The sequence below is a fragment of the Octodon degus genome, unplaced genomic scaffold (genome assembly GCF_000260255.1).
Source record: "Octodon degus isolate 3935 unplaced genomic scaffold, OctDeg1.0 scaffold00012, whole genome shotgun sequence".
Classification (NCBI taxonomy): Eukaryota; Metazoa; Chordata; class Mammalia; order Rodentia; family Octodontidae; genus Octodon; species Octodon degus.
The window spans coordinates 9,314,305-9,335,472 of NW_004524588.1; the positions used below are offsets into that span (position 1 = coordinate 9,314,305).

The 21,168-nt window shown below is 36.9% G+C and overlaps 1 protein-coding gene and 1 non-coding gene across 2 annotated transcripts in view; one reads left to right on the forward strand and one right to left on the reverse strand.

Annotated features, from left to right (window-relative positions):
• Pik3c2g (phosphatidylinositol-4-phosphate 3-kinase catalytic subunit type 2 gamma) overlaps nucleotides 1–21,168 on the forward strand; it is a 379,694-nt gene that overhangs the window by 65,374 nt on the left and 293,152 nt on the right. Inside the window, exons 10-11 of the mRNA XM_004626203.2 lie at nucleotides 3,106–3,169; nucleotides 19,763–19,822. Coding sequence (XP_004626260.1) covers nucleotides 3,106–3,169; nucleotides 19,763–19,822 — 124 coding nt within the window. The remainder of the gene's footprint in view (nucleotides 1–3,105; nucleotides 3,170–19,762; nucleotides 19,823–21,168) is intronic.
• On the reverse strand, nucleotides 2,198–2,324 carry LOC111815214. The gene has a single exon (XR_002819958.1). It is a non-coding gene; the product is annotated as a small nucleolar RNA SNORA24 (small nucleolar RNA).

Sequence of the window (21,168 nt, forward strand, 5' to 3'; positions counted from 1 at the left end):
GAAGAAGAAGAAGAAGAAGAAGAAGAAGAAGAAGAAGAAGAAGAAGAAGAAGAAGAAGAAGAAGAAGAAGAAGAAGAAGAAGAAGAAGAAGAAGAGCCTCACTAGCTAATGCAGGCTGGCCTTGAATTTCCTTATGGGGTTGGGGAGATGGCTCAATGGAATAAGCGCTTCCCTGGCAAGTGCAAGGGCTTGAGTTGAATCCCTGGTTCCACCAAAAAAAAAAAAAAAAAAAAAAGACTTAAACAATAAAGACAGAGGTGGCTCTTGCTCTGCTCTGCTCTATGCTGCTGATGTCTTTCACATATGTGTTCTTTAATCTTGGCACCACACCCAAGAAATTCTCCATTGATCCCACTGAGCAGGCCAACAGCAATGGTCCATAACATTTCATATATTTAACATTTGTTCATGTTAATATTTACCATTATCTTTTGATAATGATAATGAAAAACAGACTGTTTTTCCTCTGCTTTCACACTACCACAGCTAAATTAGAATTCTGTGAGCCTGAAAGGCATAGAAATTTCTCCCCATCAGCTAGCAAACAGTCAAATCTTCAGTGGACAACAGTTGGGTATGGTGAAATCCAATTCAGTTCTAACAGTGCCTACCAGGAGGTAGAGTCAGGCATTGCACATTGAGGCCTAGTCTCAAAACCTCTCTGGGTTTTACTTGTGCTTCTGACTAACCTGTTGTAAATCAGGTGTTCCAAAACACCATCTTTTGAATCATTTAATTTGCTTGAGTGGTTCATAGAACTCAGAGAAGCAAATTTATCAGTCTATGATAAGATATGACAAAAGACACAGATGAAAAGGGGCATAGTGCAAGGGATGAAGGAATGAGGTAGATTTCCATGTCTTCTCCAGAAATACCATGCTCTAAGAGCTTCCATGGGAATGGCCATGAAGACTGACTTATGAAAAGTGGTTTACCAATGCATAATGAAACTGATAGGGAGGGGGCCCTGCCCCTTAGCTCAGTTGTTTAAGTGGCTGCTTCCACAAAGCAGTCAGCCTCAGGTTGCTGTGGTTCTATCCCCACCACTCCAAACAGCCAAAAAAAAAAAAAAAAAGAATTTGATATAGGGGAATAAAACTTCCAACCCAAAAGATACCTACAACAAGTTCATGCTCTGTAAAATTGAAAAATTAATTTAGAAACAATGGAGGTTAAGAGCAGACTATTTATTAGGAGAAAGAAAGCTTCTGTCTGAGAGAGGGACAGAAGGGGACCCAAGTGAGTTGCCCAGGAATCTGTTTCTTCTGGGGATATTTATAGAGTAAAACTATGAGGTGAGGTGGGTCGAAGGTAAAAAATGGAGACACACACATGACATGAACAAAACTATGTCCCACTAATAAGATTAATTACCCAAGTAAAATTGATTAAATCAGGAACAAATAGGAAAGCCAGTCATGTAGCAAGTGGACACGAATACAGAGTAGCATCTTTTCCTATAGGACCTAGACCAGTTTCTCCTGGCTTTTTCAAGGTAATTGATACCAATTTTGAATATCAATTCCTGATGCCTATCCCTAGGGAGATAGGTGACTGAATTTGTTTACTCTTTTGTCTTGAGGTCTGGCCCATACCAGTATCTGTCTCTCCCACAGTTGCAAGATCTAGTCTTCCATATTGTCTCCTTGAAGGCCTATCCCAGTCTGTCTATGATATTTCTATCTAATTCAGCTACCTACAATAAAATCATGGGGCTGGGGAGATGGCTTAGTGGAATAAGCACTTCCCTGGCAAGCACAAGGGCCTGAGTTCAATCCCTGGTTCCACCAAAAAAAAAAAAAAGTCACTAGTCATAATTGGTCAAATGAACCCTCTCTCCTCTTTTGGACATTATGTCAATGGACTAAAAGCCCTCCCCACTAATCTTGTTTTGCTTTTCCAATGACCAGTTTCCATCCTGAAGATACATGGAGAGGCTGGCCATTAGTTGAGTCAACTCATTCCTCTAGGTTGATACCACGTTGGCAACTCCAAGATTTCTAGAAGTTTCATGGCAGGAAACAAAGACAAAGACCAAGTGCATATTTTGCAATCTCACACATGGGCCACTTACACTTTCAACGAATAGTAGTTTGCACATACTGTGATGATCGGTCTTTTGAAGCAGGAGACCAGTGTGCACAGCAAGTGGGCTTGATCTGTTTACCTGATTAATACTTGGCCTCCTCTGGGTTTCAAACACCAAAGAATATCAAACTCTGATGCCAGTTAAGTGGTTACAGCTTTGCCAATAAACAAGAATATGCTGTTCCATGGCTAGGAAGGTGACGGTCACAGCTGAGAGGTCCCAAAGGCACATAGAGGGGTGCGACTCATTAATCACAGATTCAGGACACAGGTACAGACACAGTTCCCAGTCCCTGTACCTGAGGTCAATCACTAAGTGCTAATTTCAATTCTTCTGTTGCAAAATCAAGCAGGTTTTTAATAGGATGGCCTACTTCTGGCTTCAGTCTGCAGAAAGAGAGACACAAAAGTCCTCTACCATTAACCTCGTGGCCACTGTGGACTCTCAGTGGTCTGCTCTCATGGTGCTCAGCAGCATATCTCTTTTCCTACCTTTAATGAATGGAAAACTTCACTACTCTTTTCGCTTATCTCACCTAGTTCTTTGTTCTGGATGCCAAGGACCTAGAACGAGTCTATAAGAACACCAGAATCCAGTTATACTTGCAGAGGTTTGGTTTTATTTGTCCTAATTCTATTGAATACATTATGAGAAGGTAGGAGCCGGGGAGATAGCTCTGAAGAATAAGCACTTGCCAGGCAAGCCCAAGGGCCTGAGTTCTATGCCTGCTTCAAAAAAAAAAAAACAAAACAAAAAACAACATGAGAAAGTAAGTGATTTATAGACACTAAAGAGAAACCAGAGTATAAGTACATTTTTAATACATTCATAGTCCAAAAATGCAAACTTTATAAAACACTCATATGAAATGTTTATAAAACTGTATCAAGTATACTCACTTTTATACCCTGCCTATTATTGAACCATGGACAAGACAGTACTTGTAATAAATATCTCTGCCAAAAATAATATAAAATGTGCCACCCAACTTCAGCTAAATTTCTTTTGCCTTTCAGACAGTGTGTGTCAACTATTATAAAAAGATACGACTTCTACGTAAAACACTTGTTGAAAAACCAGGTATGTACCTTTGTTATTTTATCCATAAATTCAATAAGCATTTGAAAGTATCACACATCTTTTACTTTCCTAAGTCTTTGCAAGTTTCTGAAGATAAAAAGATGAGTGAATCAGAGAAGGTTTTAATTCTACCATGGAAATATAGCCAAGTGAAAAGATGCATGCAATAGGGTTTAGGGGGCTTGCATGGCTTCTTAGCTACATGTAAGATGGGGATAAGACATAGTCTGTTTCGAAACTAATGGGAAAGTTTGTTGTAGGCAAGAAACAACATTGGCTGTTCTATCACATCAACCCTAGACAAGACAATGAAATTTTTCCTCTACCAACAGCCAGGTTAAGGACAGCAAACATGTGCTATTTCACAAAGAATTCCTACAGGAAGATGTTTAAATTCTATGGGTCCTCTAGGGCTGGCCGGATAGCTCAGTGGACTAAAATGCCTGCTTAGGCAGAGCACAGTGGCCAGGATTCAATCCCTGGCATGCTATTGATTGAGACTGGGCATAGTGGTGCACCTGTAATCCCATCTCTCAGGACCCTGAAAGCAGGAGGATCACTGAGTCTGATCTATTTGGTAAGACCCTGAACACCCTGTGGACCCTATATCAAATACATAAAAAAAAAAAAAATAAATTCTTTGGGGCCTCAAAGGAATGTCATAAATTTGTCATGCATTTTTTTAAAGGGGCCAGGGATGTGGCTCAGCAGCACAAGCACCTGCCTAGCAAGCAGAAGGTCCCAAGATGGATTCTTCATACCACAAAAAGGGGGATAAACATCGCAAGACTGGGTATAGTTTAGTTATTTTCACTGACCTCTTCCAGAGTGCTAATATAATATCCTTCTTTTTCTTAAAGACTGTGTGCTTCCTTATCTGATTAATTCTTTGACTCCTCTCCCAAAGAAATGTGTGGCTTACTCCTTTTGTTATAGGAAAAACAACTCCCGACTTGTTAGATGTCAAATGTGCTGAGTTTGTGAACTCTCAATATCAAGGAACAAAATCAAGAACAGAAAAGGGAAGTTAGGAGAGTTTAATTGGAAATAAAGTGAAGAGAAATAGCTAATGCATTTCCAGGAAGTGTCCCAGGAGGGTGGCCGCCAAGGCCCTTTGTCAAGAGTAACTTATACATCAAAAATCACCATGTAGATACAGTGCGGGTCAAACTGCCATCAACCTATAAGATCACAAGAACAGCCACTTAGCTAATTCTGATACAATAGAGAACTGAGTTACGTAACAAGGGTATATGTGAAAAACAAAGGTATCTGGAGGAAGAGTGAAGAAGATGGATCCAGGTGTGCTGGCCACCACCTGTGGGTCTGATGGCTAGCTGGGCCTTCTGGACCAGGCGGTGCTAATTACAGTAATCTCAAATCCATGCTTATCTGTAGGCAGGTGTGCAGGAGATAGCTCCGAAGAATAAGCACTTGCCAGGCAAGCCCAAGGGCCTGAGTTCTATGCCTGCTTCAAAAAAAAAAAAAAAAAAAAAAAAAACAACATGAGAAAGTAAGTGATTTATAGACACTAAAGAGAAACCAGAGTATAAGTACATTTTTAATACATTCATAGTCCAAAAATACAAACTTTATAAAACACTCATATGAAATGTTTATAAAACTGTATCAAGTATACTCACTTTTATACCCTGCCTATTATTGAACCATGGACAAGACAGTACTTGTAATAAATACTTTGTTATTTTATCCATAAATTCAATAAGCATTTGAAAGTATCACACATCTTTTACTTTCCTAAGTCTTTGCAAGTTTCTGAAGATAAAAAGATGAGTGAATCAGAGAAGGTTTTAATTCTACCATGGAAATATAGCCAAGTGAAAAGATGCATGCAATAGGGTTTAGGGGGCTTGCATGGCTTCTTAGCTACATGTAAGATGGGGATAAGACATAGTCTGTTTCGAAACTAATGGGAAAGTTTGTTGTAGGCAAGAAACAAACTCTTGCTCTCCCATTCTGAGACCTGTTTCATTTTAGACGCAACTCCAGCCACAATTTTGAGCTCTCTGTCTTTTTGTGCTGACTTTCTTGAGAGCTAAGTTTCTCTCTGTGTGATAATTTCTATCTAATTTACCTGTCTCTAATACTTTGAGCAACTACAATATTCTGTTTGTTTCTTACTTTCAAAACCCCAAACTGTAGCTACTGGCTTATTTCCTATCAGGTTGTCAGCACTCTGAGTCTGAGAGGTCCCCTAGGCTGAAATAAAAACCCTATCCCACTCTTTTAAAATAAATTTGCATGTCCGATGACTTCCATCACAGAAAATGAGCACAATCGGAGAGAGAGACATGAGATGGGTTTATTAGACAGGGATACAGAGCACACTTAAGAATAGAGTGGTGCTCAGAGAATTGAGACATCTTATGAGCCAGGGCTTTGTGCATTTAAGAGGATATTGTCAAGATGGGTGATGGAGGAAGTGCAGGGGTATTCTAGCCATGAAGCTACCATGCAAGCCATCTTCTACTTGTGTGCGAAATTGAGATCTGCTGCCCACCAATACTGCTGCTTCCTGAGGACAGAAGAAGCACAGTTTATACAGGAAGAGGATGGATTAAGGATCTGATTTATAAGCTTATTGCAAAAGTGAGATAAGAATGATATTCAGACCTCTATAAGGGAACTGTCATATTTTTCAACCTGCTAGATTCCTATACGCTAAGTTTGGTTTCTCTAAAGTCAGAGAATGAATTCTAGGAACAATGGAGGTGGCAAGTAGGAATATTTATTGAGGAACGGTATCGCCTGAGAGGTGGGAGTGGACATAAAGGTGGAGTACCAAGGACTCTATTTTGCAGGGGAAGTCTTATGGAGCACAACCATATGAGTCCAACGTGGGTTACAACTACATTCAACCAATAAGATTCCGAGTATATTCACTCAGGTAATATTGATCTAAGGGGGAAACAAGTGATGTAACAAAGGCACATGGAGAGAACAAAGAACTTTTAGGATTCGATGAATCTGAGATGTGACTGATGGTCATCCACTGAGGTGACAGAGGCTAGCTTCATTAGACCACGTGTTACTACTTATCTCTGGCCTGGCCATGCTGTCCCCAAGGTATGCACCTTGGGCCACAGGTATAAGGTCCTCATCTCTGCCCTGATGAGGGCCTAGCCCTATCAGACTGCCTATAATATTTTTATCTGGCTTAGCTGTCTATGATAAAAAGAAAAGTTTTTGAGCAAGTTTCCTGGAAGGGGAAAGAAGACCGAAAAAAAAAAAAATTGAGGAAACTGTATCTCGAAACCACAGTTTTTCTTAAAAGGACAATTTTAAAATGTCAATTTCATTTCTATCTATTCTTTATTTCTTCTATTTGACCTCAAGGTGGTTAGTTATTTCAAAAATCCTGTGAATCCCCTGCCTCAGTTACACTCTTGAAGTCTCAAGCTGGACTGCCTAAGTCCAAATCTTTCTCTTTTCTGTAGCTTGTTGGCTGTCTGGCCCTGAGCACAAGACCCAACCACTTGCACATCCTGTTAACTTCTCACCTCAGGGCTATGAAAGAGCCGCGTGGTATGCAGGAGACATCCGAAAGGGTGAAGATTTTAGCCATCTGAGCTGGTGATATAAAAATTAGTGTCTTTTTTAATCACTAGAAAAGAGCAATCTTAAAGAAGGATAAGGAGTAGGGATAGGTAACCCAGCAGTCAGGAAACAGCCCGACATCATTCAGAACCATATAAAATTTTGCTTGGGAACAGAAAGGTCTCAAGGTGAAAGCTTGGAAAGAGACCAGAGGAAAGAAGCAGACGAGGGCTACATTATATAAGATCTGAAGGACATTTAATGGCTAATTTAATGGTTTTCTAATTTATCAGTGACTGACGTTCAGCCTTTGTGCCCATAAGTAGAATGACTGATGGATTATTAGGGGACTGTTTCATTAGCCCACAGAGGTGATGAGGGTGTGCACTCACTCCCCACCAGGGAGAGGCGGGGCAGACCGCCCACAGGTGAAAATGTGCGGTTGACAGGAGCAGGGCAAGGCCTACGCAAGCAAGGAAGGCGGTGCCCAAGAAACTGCAGATCTGCTGGCTGCAGAGTGAGTGCGCAGAGACATCGTCCACCAGAAAGAAAGCAGAAAAGCTCTCTCATCAGGAAAAAAATGACGGCTGCAATGCAAAGCTGCTCCCATTTAGTCCGATACGGGGCGTCTAAATTGTGATCTGCACTAGGAGACCATTTTCCACAGCGTCTTCCAGACAAGGGTTAGCTTTGCAGAACTAAAACACTACATTATTACAGAAAATTGGAGGAGTCGGGGATTATCGTTCAAAGAAATGAGTACTTATTTTTCCATTAAATAGTTTGCTCAATATATAAAAAAATGATACACATTTCAGATAACTATAATATGTGTGAATACACAAAGGACCTGAAAATAATAAATGGTACTTCTTGGTGTGGATCTCAAACTCATTTGTGAATTCCATACAAATATTGAAAGACATTTGGATGACAAATAAATAATTCACATTCCTAATCCTCTCACATCAATCTCATGTTTCTTTCTTGAACCTGACCTGAAACTAAACTCTAAAATGTGGAAGGTATAAAGAAATCACAGTTAATTTCTACTGAGTCTCCTAAAAATTGTCCTTATTATTATGACTTTCAGTTTCAGACTTGTTATAAAAATATATTAAGACTTGATGTCATTTCAGGGAGATAGCTCAGCAGCATAAGTGCCTGCCTGGCAAGCACAAGGTCCTGAGTTCGATCCCTAGTACCAAAAAAAAATTATTGTCTACAGGTGGAGAGATAGCTTGGTAGTCTAAACACCTGCCTGGCAACTTCAAGGATCTGGGTTCGATCCCCAGTACCCCATGCAGTGCCTGCCACAAAACCAGGCGTGATGGTGCATGACTATAATCGGAGCCCAGAGAAGGCTGAAACAGGAGGATCACTACGAGTCTGAGGTACATACTAAGGCTGTGTACCAAATAAATAAATAACTTTTAAAAGATTATAAAAAAGACTTGATTTTTAGATTATTTATATTTCTTTACTTCTGGAAAGCTATAATTATAGTTTGAACAATAAGACAAACTAAATACTGACCTACTGTTGGCTACATTGAAAATATACAAAAAAGGGGCTGGAAAGATAGCTCAGTGATCTAATCATCTGCTTGGAAAGCTCAAGAACCAGGGTTTGAGCTCTGGTACCACATGCTGTGCAGCCTTGGAACCCCGGGTGTGCCATGCCGGCCACTGAAACCTGGTGTGGTGGTGCATGCCTGTAATCTCAGAGCAGGGGAGGCTGAGACAGGAGGATCACTAAGAGTCTGAGCTGTGTAATGGTACTTTGTACCAAATAAATAAGTAAATAGAATAACCTTACCTCTACTAACAGTAGAACAGTATTCAACAGCAATAGTGCATATGGTTAACTAGCTATGTAGAGATTCATAAAGCTTAGTAATTATTTTAGTAATGGTAGAGGGGTTGGTTTAGTAAAACTAGAGAATGAATAAAGCAAAATTTGAAAAATTAATCAATGTAGCATTGCTACAAAACAACAGACCAAACATAGGAAGAAAGGACACCAAGGAGATACAGGAGGCAGTTTATTATACCAGAGGGCTTCTGACTGGAATCTTTTCCAAATAGCGACAGGCCTGCCCAACAAGGGTTTCAGGGTTTTTATAGGGAAAGCTGTTCAAGGCAGATTTCATATGATTGGAGGGCTGGGTGATGTCATGGGTTGCTATGGGAGTTTAAACATCCCAGGTTACACTGCAGGGCCATCAGTTATACAAAGCATGGGTTATACAAAGCAAGAAATGTCCTGGTACATCGTAAAGTCATCAGTTATACAAAAACAGTAAATGTAAGTACGGGTTATGCAAAGGTAAAAACATTCGGTTATCAGGCCTGTGTGAACATGTCCACGTGGTTTTCAAGGGCATTCTTGGCAGGCTTTATTGAAAATTTTAATTTCCCTTTCAGTACGAGGTTATGATAATCTACTTATGAATGAGTTTTAGTTAACTTTCTCAGCACTACTCATGTAGAATAGCAGTTGTGATTTCAAAATGAATGTGGCTTTACATTAAAAAACATTTATCACACTGAACTATGCCTTGCCATTAACCACCCACAAACTACAGCTCTTCACTTTAAGCACATTCATACCATCATTTCTGCAGTTTTCCAAAGAAGTTCTAGAAGTTCGATTTCCTGTCTTCAGTTGCACAGTTATAGCTGCCCTAATGTTGTCAATTGAATTATGATGTTTATCTTTCATGGTCACTGTGATTTTAGGGAAGGGCCAGGTCCAACAAACAGAGTGTATGAAGATACACCATCAGGTTTTCATTTGAAAAAACATGGTTATAAACATTTGATCAGTGAGGGGTGATTAAGCAACAGTGAATGTTTAAATTTTATTTTATTTTCATTTTTAGCAATACCAGGAATCAAACTCAGGACCTTGCACTTGCAAGGCAGGCACTTAAACCGCTCAGTCATCTCCCCAGCCTGAATATTTAAATTTTAAAAAATTATTATAGTTAAGGACACACTGCCACTAATCCCTTGCAAAACACTTCTCTTTGGTTCAAACACATCCCTTTATCCTGTGGTTCTTAATAATGTCTTCTGATGTCTTAAGGTTTTAATTAGACATCTATCATATATTTTATCACCTTTTAGACATCTTTTTCCAAACAAGTATGTGCATATTTTCGAGAATCTGTAATACTTCTTAATTTTCAGTTTTATAATCTTGGTCATATTACTCATATACAAAGCGTCCCGTATGCCCACTTTGAAAGGAACCATTGACCATTGTGGAGTTTTCCAATATGACTTAATAGTTGGCAAAGTATCAAAGGAAAATTATCTTTACATTATGACTGGAAAATAATGATCACCATTTTCAACTAAATTATTTTATAAATAGGACACAGTGTTTGCACTTCTCCAGATGGGCTCAGTTCGAATCAATAAGCTTTTCAAATGAGATTTTTTTCCCCTCTATGAAACATCAATAGTAAATATGTGAACTGAAGGAAGAATATGTTATCAATGCATAACTTTGCATTTTGTATTTATTTAACAAATATATTAAATGACATTTTAACAGTGTCTAAAGAAGTATGAATTTGAAAAGCATTTTAGCACATCTACCAAAAATAGATTATGATATTAATTTTATTGAAAATCAATAATTATATAGCAAATTAAAAATTGTGGACAAATATTGAAATGTGAAAAATATAAGAAGTAGACAGAGTAAATTTTAGACAAATATTTCTGGAATGAATACATAACATGAGATTAATAATAGATTGCACATTGTAAAAAATTATTTATAAACTTCAATGAATATAACAATAAAAATTGTCTAAAATAAACATGAAGAAGAAAGAGTTTACAGATCAGTCATATAATCATTCTCTTTGTGCCAAAATCAAGAAACTTACATACATATGATTAGAATTCTCAAAGTAAAATGGGGAAGGCAATAAATACCTAAAGATTTAAAATTTCTGAAATTATAAAATTATAGCACATTTCCAAGAAAAATGCACCTTTTGCACAAGAAATATGAATAAAATCATGCCAAGACTATCATGTTCAAGACTAATTATAAAGAAAAAAATCATTAAAGCATATACATAGAAAAAATATTACTTATGGAAGAACAAAATTAAACAGCATTTTATTCCACATTAGAAAAAAAAAGAGCAAGTGGGCAAGAAACTAGACTTATTTATTCAAACGACTGAAAAATGAAAAAGATCTGTCCTCACTGACTTTTATATTCAACAAACATACCTTTGAAAACTCAAAGCAAATATTTTCCAATTATACAAACCTGAAATATTCTAATACAGGCAAATGTAGCGTATAGAAAATAACACAGACCATAGCCCAGAAGGCAAGAGAAGTTGCTGTATGGTACTGCATAAGGGATAAAAAGCTCTCAAAATGGTTGTTATACAGGATGAATCCATTTAAAAGGTCAATGAGGATTTCCACAAAACAGTACCAATCTTATGTCAGGTTGCACATATTTTTGCGCGCGCGCGTGTGTGTGTGTGTGTGTGTGTGTATGCTGTGTAAAAGTCAAGGAAGAACTAATATAAAGTCAATGGAAAATGGAAATATACTTTTTAAAGTTTCTAATACTAGGAGAAAATATTATACTATGCCTTATAAGTAGATTGTAAGTCAAAGAAGCAGTATGAATCATAAAACAAAAATTAAAATTGAATAATATTCAGAAAATTAATTATTAATTCAAAATTAAATTAAATATATCAAAATGATATTTAAAATTAAAATTAGATTGTGAGTCCAACTGAGAGGCCAGAATGTAGTGTATCATGTGTACGAATCTCTGATCAATTCAGAGTATTCACACAGTATTTGATTAGGTTAATATATACAAAAATACCAACTAAGAAAAAGTTTTCATGATAGTAAAGAACTGCTAAGAATAAAACAAAAATACTGGAAAGGCAAATATATCACCAGTACTTCTAACAGTTTGGGGTATAGGATATCGCACAAAGTTCTAGTATGTTGTGGATATGGAGCTTGCCCATGATGCTTACTGGTGGCCAGGTATCACTTGTAGGGCTGCCCTACTTCTATCTCCTTGATATCCAGCCTTTAGACCCAGACAGAATCATGACCCATAGGGTGCAGGAGAAGTCCACTTGTGGAGTATGCTGATGGAAATATTTTGCTGTTGCATACAAAATAATATTTAAAAGACTGCTGTTGTATACCTCTTTTTCTCCTGTGTTTGTCTGTTTGCCCTATTTGGGGGGTTCTTTCCATTGTCATTCATGGAGTTCTGGTCATTTTGATCCCTCTCTAGAATATCTTTTAGTAGTCTGTGTAGGGTTGGCTTTGTCATCATGAAATTCTTTAGTCGTTCTTTGTCAGGGAAGTATTTCACTTCTACATCAAACTTGAAAGAGAGTTTTGCAAAGTACATCAGTCTAGGTTGGAATTTGTTTTCTTGCAAGACTTGAAGTACTTTGCTCCATGTTCTTCTTGATTTGATGATTTGTGAAGAGAAATTTGCCATTATTCTCAAAGGTTTTCCTTTACATGTGCTCTGTTTCTTTTCTCTAGAAGCTTGTAGTACACTATTCCTGTGCTTCATTTCTGGGATCTTGATTATTATATATCTGGGGTTTTAATTGGATTGATGTTATTTGGAGTTCTATATGCTTTGGTTACCTGAATTGAATGTCAGATTGTTTCCCCGTATTTGGGAAGTTTTCTGCTATTACTTCAGCCCATATTCTTTTTATATCATTTGTATTGACTCCTTCTTTCTCACTGATGCTTATTAGTTTTATGTTATTCAACTTGTCATCGTCTTGTAGGTGTTGAATTATTATTTCCTGCATCCTAGTTGTTTTTAAGAGATCTTTTCTTACCTTTTCACTAGCTGCAATGGTGTCTTTAAGGTCAGAAAATCTATTTTCACTTTCACTCAAACGGTTTTGCCAGCTTGTGATTGAGGTTTTAATTTCCTGTATCTCACTTTGAATCTGCTTCATGCATTCTATTTCTTTCCTATATTGCTCATTCAAGGATTCCATCATTTTTCTATTCTCTATTTTTTATCAGTGTATTCTTTAGAAGCACTTAGTACTTCTTTCATTATAATTATTAATTCTTCTTTTACTTCAAAAATTATTTCTAATCTGATTTCCTGTATACTATTCTGAAGTTGTTCTGTTTACTTCAGACGCTATTTTTTCAGAGATTTCAGGTGTGTGATTTTCAATTTCTTCTATGCTACTGTCTCCTGCATTTGTTCTGAGTGGGCTCAGGGCCAGAGAATACATTTTGCTCCTTCTCTTTTTCATTTTGTATAGCACTGTCTTCTGATCTTTGGTGTAGAGCTTTGGTAATTATTACCTTAGCACCAGGTCCAGATCTACCAAGTTCAAACTCATCCAGGTGGGTGTGGCTTGCGTCTGGCTGCTGTGCTCCACTTTTCCTGCTGCAGCCCTTAGAAATGAATGCTCTGTGCCACACTGGCAAGATGTTCTGCTCCTGAATCATCTGGGTGGGCCTTACCTCTAGCCTCTCTTCAGGGAGTTCCACCCACACACTTAGCCTGGGTGCTGGCTGGAGTGAGGATCCTGAGGGCTCTGGGTGGTCTCACTCACACACCAGGCCTTCATGCTGGCTGGAGTCAAAATTGAGAAGGACTTTTTTTTTTTTTTTTTTTTTTTTTTTTTTGCTGTCTCAGGCTGTCTTTAAGGTAGGTCTGGTAAGGCATGTGGAGCTGGGGATTGAACCACAGTCTCCTCCACCTAACTGGGTTTGCTCAAGCAGGCTCTTAAACAACTGTGCTAAACCACAACCCCCCCTTCAACATATTTTAGACTCTGCTCACTTTAGATTAGGTATCTGGCTCTTATGTTAAATGGTTCATTTTGTGGTAATTTACGTAGAACATTTCCGTTGTACTTTTTCTTCGTCACTTTTATTCCAATAATATTCTGAATTGTAACAAATGTTTCCTACGTTTATTCTATCCTCTGCATTCATCTCTAATATTTCAGATAAATCAAGAATAGAAAAAAGAGAAAATTTCCCCTAAGATATTACTGATGCATTTCCTCCCTGGGATAAAGACAGACAGAGACTGAACCATACCCTGATTATCTGTTTGGAGAGACCACGTATTCATATAAGTAATATATGCAGAGTGTTTTACAGAGAGCAGCACAGCACAAAGCCAGATCTCAGCATAGATGAAAGAAATCAATTTTTGGTGAGGAATTACTTCTGCCTAATTAAAATGCTGGGTTAGAACTTTTACAGGAATTTAACAATTCCTTCCATTGATGGCAACTGAAAAATAGGGTATAAAGTCTATTAATTAGTTGCATAAGTAGGTAGAAGAAAAGATGAGACACATAGAATTTTATGAAATATATTTAGTGGGGATTTTCTGGGTATTTTTTGATATTTTAGTTTTTTTAGACCTGTAGCTTCCTTAGTAACATTAAGCTTTTCAGGAGTTCCAATTCTAAACTAAGCAGAATAGCAATATCAAACAGGATTTAGTAAAAGTAGACATTCCAAAGTCATATAGATATTTTGTCAGCCTCCACCACGCAGTTCATATTCATAACAAGAGTGAGGGAAATAAAATATGATACATAATATTTATTGTATTTTTAATGATCAATGAAACAGTCAATATAGTAAACATGATATGTTGCAATGATTAAAAAAAGTTCAAGAATATACATGCAGGTGTTATTTTACTGCTGTTCTGTCACTATTTTTATCTCCATCACTACAGTTAAAAATTATACCAGTGCTAGAAGCATTGCGCCTCACAATCAATATGCATTCACTATGGACTATAAGAGAAGGTGAGAAAAGGACAAAAACTTTTAGGAAAGAAATAGGATAAAATGAGCAGGAATCAGAGATCAGCTGAGGTTCACAAAGCAAGAATTCAAGGAGATAAAATCAGGTCAGAGGAAAATAATGCACAATTGTGGAAATGAAACCTACCTTAGAAGAAAAAAAGGCAGGTTGATACTTCTAGAAATTAAATCTGTTATCTATGGAATACTCCAAAATTGCAAAAGGATAAAAAAAAAAATGAGAAGTTAAAGTCGATCTTCAAAATGGAACATAATCAGTTTCATGAATTTAGGTTCCTAATGAAATAGAGGGTACTAGAGGGCTTTATGGAAAGAAATAATAGTATCAGTCACCCTACTTGGAGCTTGTATTGTGAATTATATAATTTTTCAAGAACATATAATAACACGTATAAGTTTTAGGATAAGGATATAGTAGGTACTTTTCTTCAACAATCAGTTAAGGAATAAAATGTCATTATTATCACAGGATCTTCCTTGTTCCACTTGAATTCCTCTCTCTTGTAAGGATAGGTGCTCTTTAGACCCAAGTATCTTCACCAGAGTGTTTACTGTTTAAAAAAAAAGGCGAGTTTCAATTTCTCTCTTTTGTAATTTACATTCGTTCATCTTCCATTTTAATCTTGTCAACAGATTGATGGGCATACTGCATATACTTGCTTCTTTCAGTTATGTCTGTTATTAATATAGCTTTCCAGTTAATGGTTTATCTTTTTGCCTTCATTCTGATATCTTATTTATGACATCACTTTCCCAAAGTTCAATTTGTATAAAGTAAAACGTACCCTTATTATATGGATAGTTGGGCTAAATTTGAAAATATGATACCTATATAACTATGACTAGAGTCAACACGTAAAATATTTTCATTACACCAAGATGTACACAAAGCTCTTTGAGTAGTAAATTCCTCCCATACTTAGATCTCATGCAACCGAGATTTATTGTCTTTCATTTTGCATGTCTTTTAGAGAATCTTGAATGACTAGAATCACATGTACAGTGCAAGAGTCCCCGTTGTTCTATATCCCAACATGAGTTGCAATTAGTGCTCTAATTTTACCCATTCAGATACAAAGCAAATTTCCTTGTTTTAGATTTCCATTTCCTTAATCACTAAAGATGTTGAATTACTGTTCAAGTGATTCATGGCCATTCATGTATCTAAAAGAAGATATAGTATCAAGTGTGTGTTGAAATGGTTTGCTCATTTTTAAAGCTGAATTATAAATCCTGCCGTTATGCACTTACAAAAGCCCTTCTACATCCTAGACAAAAGGTCATTGTGAGGTATGTGACATGTATGCTAAACATATTTTTCTCCCAAACTGTATTTTCTTTTTTGCTTGCCTCTTTTACTTATGTGCCATTTAAGAAGCTCAAGATTTTAATTTTACAAAATCCTATTTTAATTTTTTATTGTATAGTCTTTTCTTTTTCATACCATTTAATGAAAATTTGCTTGCTCAGTTTTGCGTAAGTTTCCTCCAGTTTGTTAAATGGCAAGTAGTTGCAGCTGGTAGTTAATTCTACTATCCACTTCAAGAGACTTTCTGTGTGGTTAAGAGGCAATCCTCAAGTCTTTTTGTTTTGTTCTGTTTTGCTTTTCAAAGTGGATAACCATTTATCCCTGAAAATTTATTTAAAATGATATCTGTTCTCTGCTGCAGAATCTTAGCAACACCGCAAAAGCGATTAGTTACATATATGTAGATCAAGTTCTACACCCTTCTTCTGTTCTTCCGTCTTCATAAATCAAAGTGCCTATTTATAAAAGTTAGTCCATTTCTGAAATATCTTGCCTTTCTCTCCAATAAGAGGACTTTTATTTGTTATTAAACACTTGTTAAAATCCCCAGAACAATTTTACTACAAGTGTTAAAAATAGACTTGTTATTTGTAGAAAGTTATAGTCTTTTGCTAATAGTACACAATTGCAGAGGTAACGTAGTTATGATATGAAGTTAGTTGCCTTTCATGGGATGTAAACGTTTCCTTCTACTATTGCGCATTTCTTAAATGGATGACATTGCTTTGCATAATTTTTGTCTCTTATACTTTTCAAATATACAAAAGTAGGCGTTACTGGAATAAATTATATTTGCTAAGATTTTGTAGTGTTTTCCATACATATCTAGCTTTAATTAAATGATAGTTTAGCACAGTGAATACTGGTCTCTTAAAATAGATTGGGAAGTGTTTTCTCTTCCTCTCTACTCTGTAAGAATTTGAGTAGATTTGATTATATCGCTTCCTGAAGCCATTTTACTCACTAATGAAACTAATCTGGAGCTCTTCTTGCAGGAAGTATTTTAAGTATAAATTCAGTTTTTAAATTGACACTGAACTATTCATTTTTTTCCTAAATTTTAGAGCCAAAAATTGCCCTCTGAGTTTTAGCAGCATGTCACACTTTGATATGTTAGCCTTTTTCTGCACAAGTATCTATTTGTCCTAACCTTATCTTTCCAGAAGCCTAGTTAAATAAATGATTCTTTTGAATTTTGTTTCCCGGCATCTCTCACCCAGCCACACACTTTTTCCTACCTTTATGCTTCACTTAGGATAACTTCTCTTGATCTATCTTTAATTTCATTGACATTCACTTTAGCTGTGTTCATTCTACTGATAAGCCCTTGAAGAAATTTTTCACCTGTACATCATGTACATTTCATTTTTCTTTCATTTCCATTTGACTCTGTTTGTGTTCTGTACTGAATCCTCCATGTATTCATGCATACAGTCTATATTTCCCATTAGAGCCTGTGACATATTAGAGATACCTTAAGTCCACTTCTGACACAACAAGCATCGGGGTCATTTCCCATAGGCTGGTTTTACCTATTAACAAAACTTGTATTATCTAGCTGGTTGGGATAGACTTTAATTGTTGATTGGCTACCAGACATCAGGTGTAGACCAGTGCTAAAGACCAAGCAAAGTTCTATGCGTGCCTGAAAATGATCAGTTTTCTTCTGTTGCTCTCTCACTCTGTAGGGTTGGTTGGTGCTGTCTAGGTAAGAGGAAGGGGAATTTCACAGTGTTGCCACCGTAACTCCAGCTTACAAAAGTCCCTGCCTGTGCCACAGACAGTATTTATCTCAGTACTTTTTCCCACTCCTAGCCATACACTGGTCTTGTGCATTACTGAATGATAGACTCATTTCATGGTGGAGTCAAGAGAGTTTTGCATTGTAATAATCCCACCACAACCTCAGGGAGACACTATATTCCTGAGCCTCAGACTGAGACTTTCTGAGCCCTTGTGTCCCTCCTACACCTGACAGTCAAACTCTGCCTTATATCTGTGGTATGAGTCCTGCACACCACAATTTCTTGCCCTTCCTGGCATCTAAGTGAGATTATGGACCCAAGATGGAGTTTTCCATGTGTGGCAGGATTTTTGCCTCTGCTCTTCCCTCACCAGCAGAGGGCGGTCCCCTGCTTCCTACTTCTTCCCCCATAGCAGTTATTTGCTTTCTTTACCTGTCCCTGAAGCAAAGAATTGTTTCCTGACCTCAAAGCAATGGAGAATTTTCTGATGCTTTTCTTCACAGTGTAAGACTTTCACTTTTTATGAGAGAAGTATCCATAGAAAGTGGACAGGGCCATTTAAATATTGTAGGCTAGTTCTACAACAATTTTTTTCTTGTCACATTTATTACCCTTTAAAAAAAAAAAACTAAACTAATTGAAAAACAGCATAGCAGTAATTGATATGACATTAGAAGCCCCATCTCTGACAAAACTAAACAAAAAGGGGGATATAAATGAAAGACCATATTGTAGTGATAGATAGATAGATAGATAGATAGATAGATAGATAGATATACAAAATAGTTAGGATAAATATACAACTACTTTCTCCTAATTCAATAAGAAGAAAGGTTTGTATTAATACTGTTTGGGCAAGATATCATGTCTGCATCTTGTACTAAGAATAACTACTAAGAAGACAACAATATGCAATGTATTCAATATTGTAACTGTCCTACTGACCTGTTTTGAAACTACTAACAAATCTTTCTTCTCATTGAATTAAGAGAAAGTAGCTGTATGTCTATCCTATTTTGTATATACAGATATATATATATATATATATATATATATATCTCACTACAATATGGTCTTTCATCTATATCCCCTCTTTTGTTTAGGTTTGTCAGAGATGGGGCTTCTAATGTCATATCAATTACTGCTATACTGTCTCTCCAGTAGTTTGTCTAAAAAAAAGGGTAATAAATGTGACAAGAAAAAGTTGTTCTCATTGCTATTTGTTTCTCAATAAATTAATTTAAAAAGAAAAAGAAAAGAAAGAGGACAGGGCTTTGGGCTTCTCTTCCACAAGTGGCAGATTACAGGCACCACCAAATGGACCATCCATCAGTTTGTTCACTGCCTTCTGTGTCTCCCCCACAAACACTACTAGGTCTCAAAGAAAACGACTTGCATTTGCTTTTAAATTTCCCTGTGTTTAGGGCTCATGAGTGTTCCAAGTTGACATGCTAGTTCAAATCTGGATTATGAGAATTTTATTTTTTATTTTTATTTTTATTTTTTTGGTGGAACCGGGGATTGAACTCAGACCCTTGCTCTTGCCAGGGAAGTGCTTATTCTATTGAGCCATCTCTTTGGCCTCTGGATTATGAGAATTTTGAAATTATCTTCTGATTTCTTCTTACCCATTTACATGATAGTGTTCTCTTTCTTCTTCACTCTAGCAAAGACTGACACTTTGTGCACGCCATCTCTCTTTGGAAGACAGACCTGTCATTCTCTAATTAATTCACTTCACTTGCTTTAAAGTATGACCTAAACTTTCTACTAGGATTTAAAAAAAGATGTTACTTGGTGTACTATTTGGCTTTTTAAATTCTTATAATGGGATTCACATTTTAAAATAAACTGTAACTCCAAGACTATATCAATCATTTTCAAAACTTAATGATAGCAGTACTATTGCATATGAAATGAAAAACATTCTGAATTCATGATTTGTCTCCAAAGACTTTAATTGAATTTGCTGATTTTCAGTCTGGATATAAAAATAGAAATTCATTAAAGTTTATGTGAATTCCAGAAGATGGTAAGCTGTTACATGGCTGTTTAAATGCATATTACTTTAGTCTCCATACCAGCTAAATGAAACTTTTGGTGTGTCTTTTGTTTTCCAGGAAGATGCAGTGAAGAAAAGATTGGCACTAAACTTTGCCAGCATTCAAAATACTTGTCAGGTATGCTTGACGCCTAACAATCAGTATTCTTGCGAAGTCTATAATACATGAAATATTTTCTAAGATAAGCTTGGTTTGTAGCATACAAAATATCATGTAATAGATTTCAATTTTATTAACTAAACAACTCAGACAGAATTTAATTCAAACACTCAGCACAGTAATTCTTGATTGCACATATTCTTGGACGTGGAAGAATTCTCTACTCAAGGACATCCTACTCAAGTTTTGAAGAAATAATATTAACAAATATTGTTTATAAATTTCTGCCAAAGTGAACCCTTTTTTCTTGTTTTGAGACAGGAGCTCAGGCTGGCCTTGGGCTAGCCATCCTTCTGCCTCAGTCCCTCCCTTCTGGGCTTGGGCCCCCACACACCACAAACCTCTTTAAATATGTACCCCTTTGCTCTAATTTATCATTTTGTAGCAAAACAAATGCATTTTCCTCCTGAAAGATTACAAAATACTTGAAAATGGTTATCATGTATCATTTTTCTTTTCTTCCTTTCTTCTTCTTTTGTACTTTTTAGAGAAGGGTCTACAGGGTGTTCAAGGTCTCACTACTAGATCAGACTTGCAGTGATCTGCCTGTTTGCAGCCTCTCAAGAGCTGGGATTACAGGCGTGCACCACCACACCCACTCTCAATCACTCTCTCAGCGCACCTTGGGGGCAGGGCTGACAGGGCAGGCCAGGGGATTGAACCCCTGAGCCCTGTGCCTGCTTGCAGGTGTTTTACTCCACTGAGCTATCTGGCCAACTCTCATTTTTCTTTTTTATTCCACCTTGAAAATTCCCATCCCATCAGCTCCCTTTAGATCAGGTCCATTTACTAGCCAGTACTCTGGATCCCACACCTGGCATTTTCATCTATGATCCAAACTTTCTTTTCCTTTACTGAAATATGAGATGTTTTAAAATGTTATGTACCCAGTTTTCAATTTTTCTTTCTTTCATTTGTATTTTTACTCAGGATAGTCATCTTCAAATTCTGGCTACATACTTTGTCTATGAAAATAATGCCCAAATCTGCCTTTTTTTATTTCTTGAAATAGTGAAAATTTCCACTGCATTGAGCCACTAGAGTTTCTCATAATGGAATCAGCTGTCTCAGGCCTGTCGGTTTCAAGCTGATCTTTCCTTCTTACTGTACTATATGTGCATATGTGTACACATATGTGTATCTGCATGTGCATTTGGGGGCAAACTGTGACTTAGGGTTAGACAAGTATTTCTATACTGAACATTCCCATCTGCAACTGCTTAGATCCAAAATAGTGAGATTAGTGTACTGGAACTTTGAACAAAAATTCCCACCATAGGTCATGCAAATTAATGCTCCGCAGA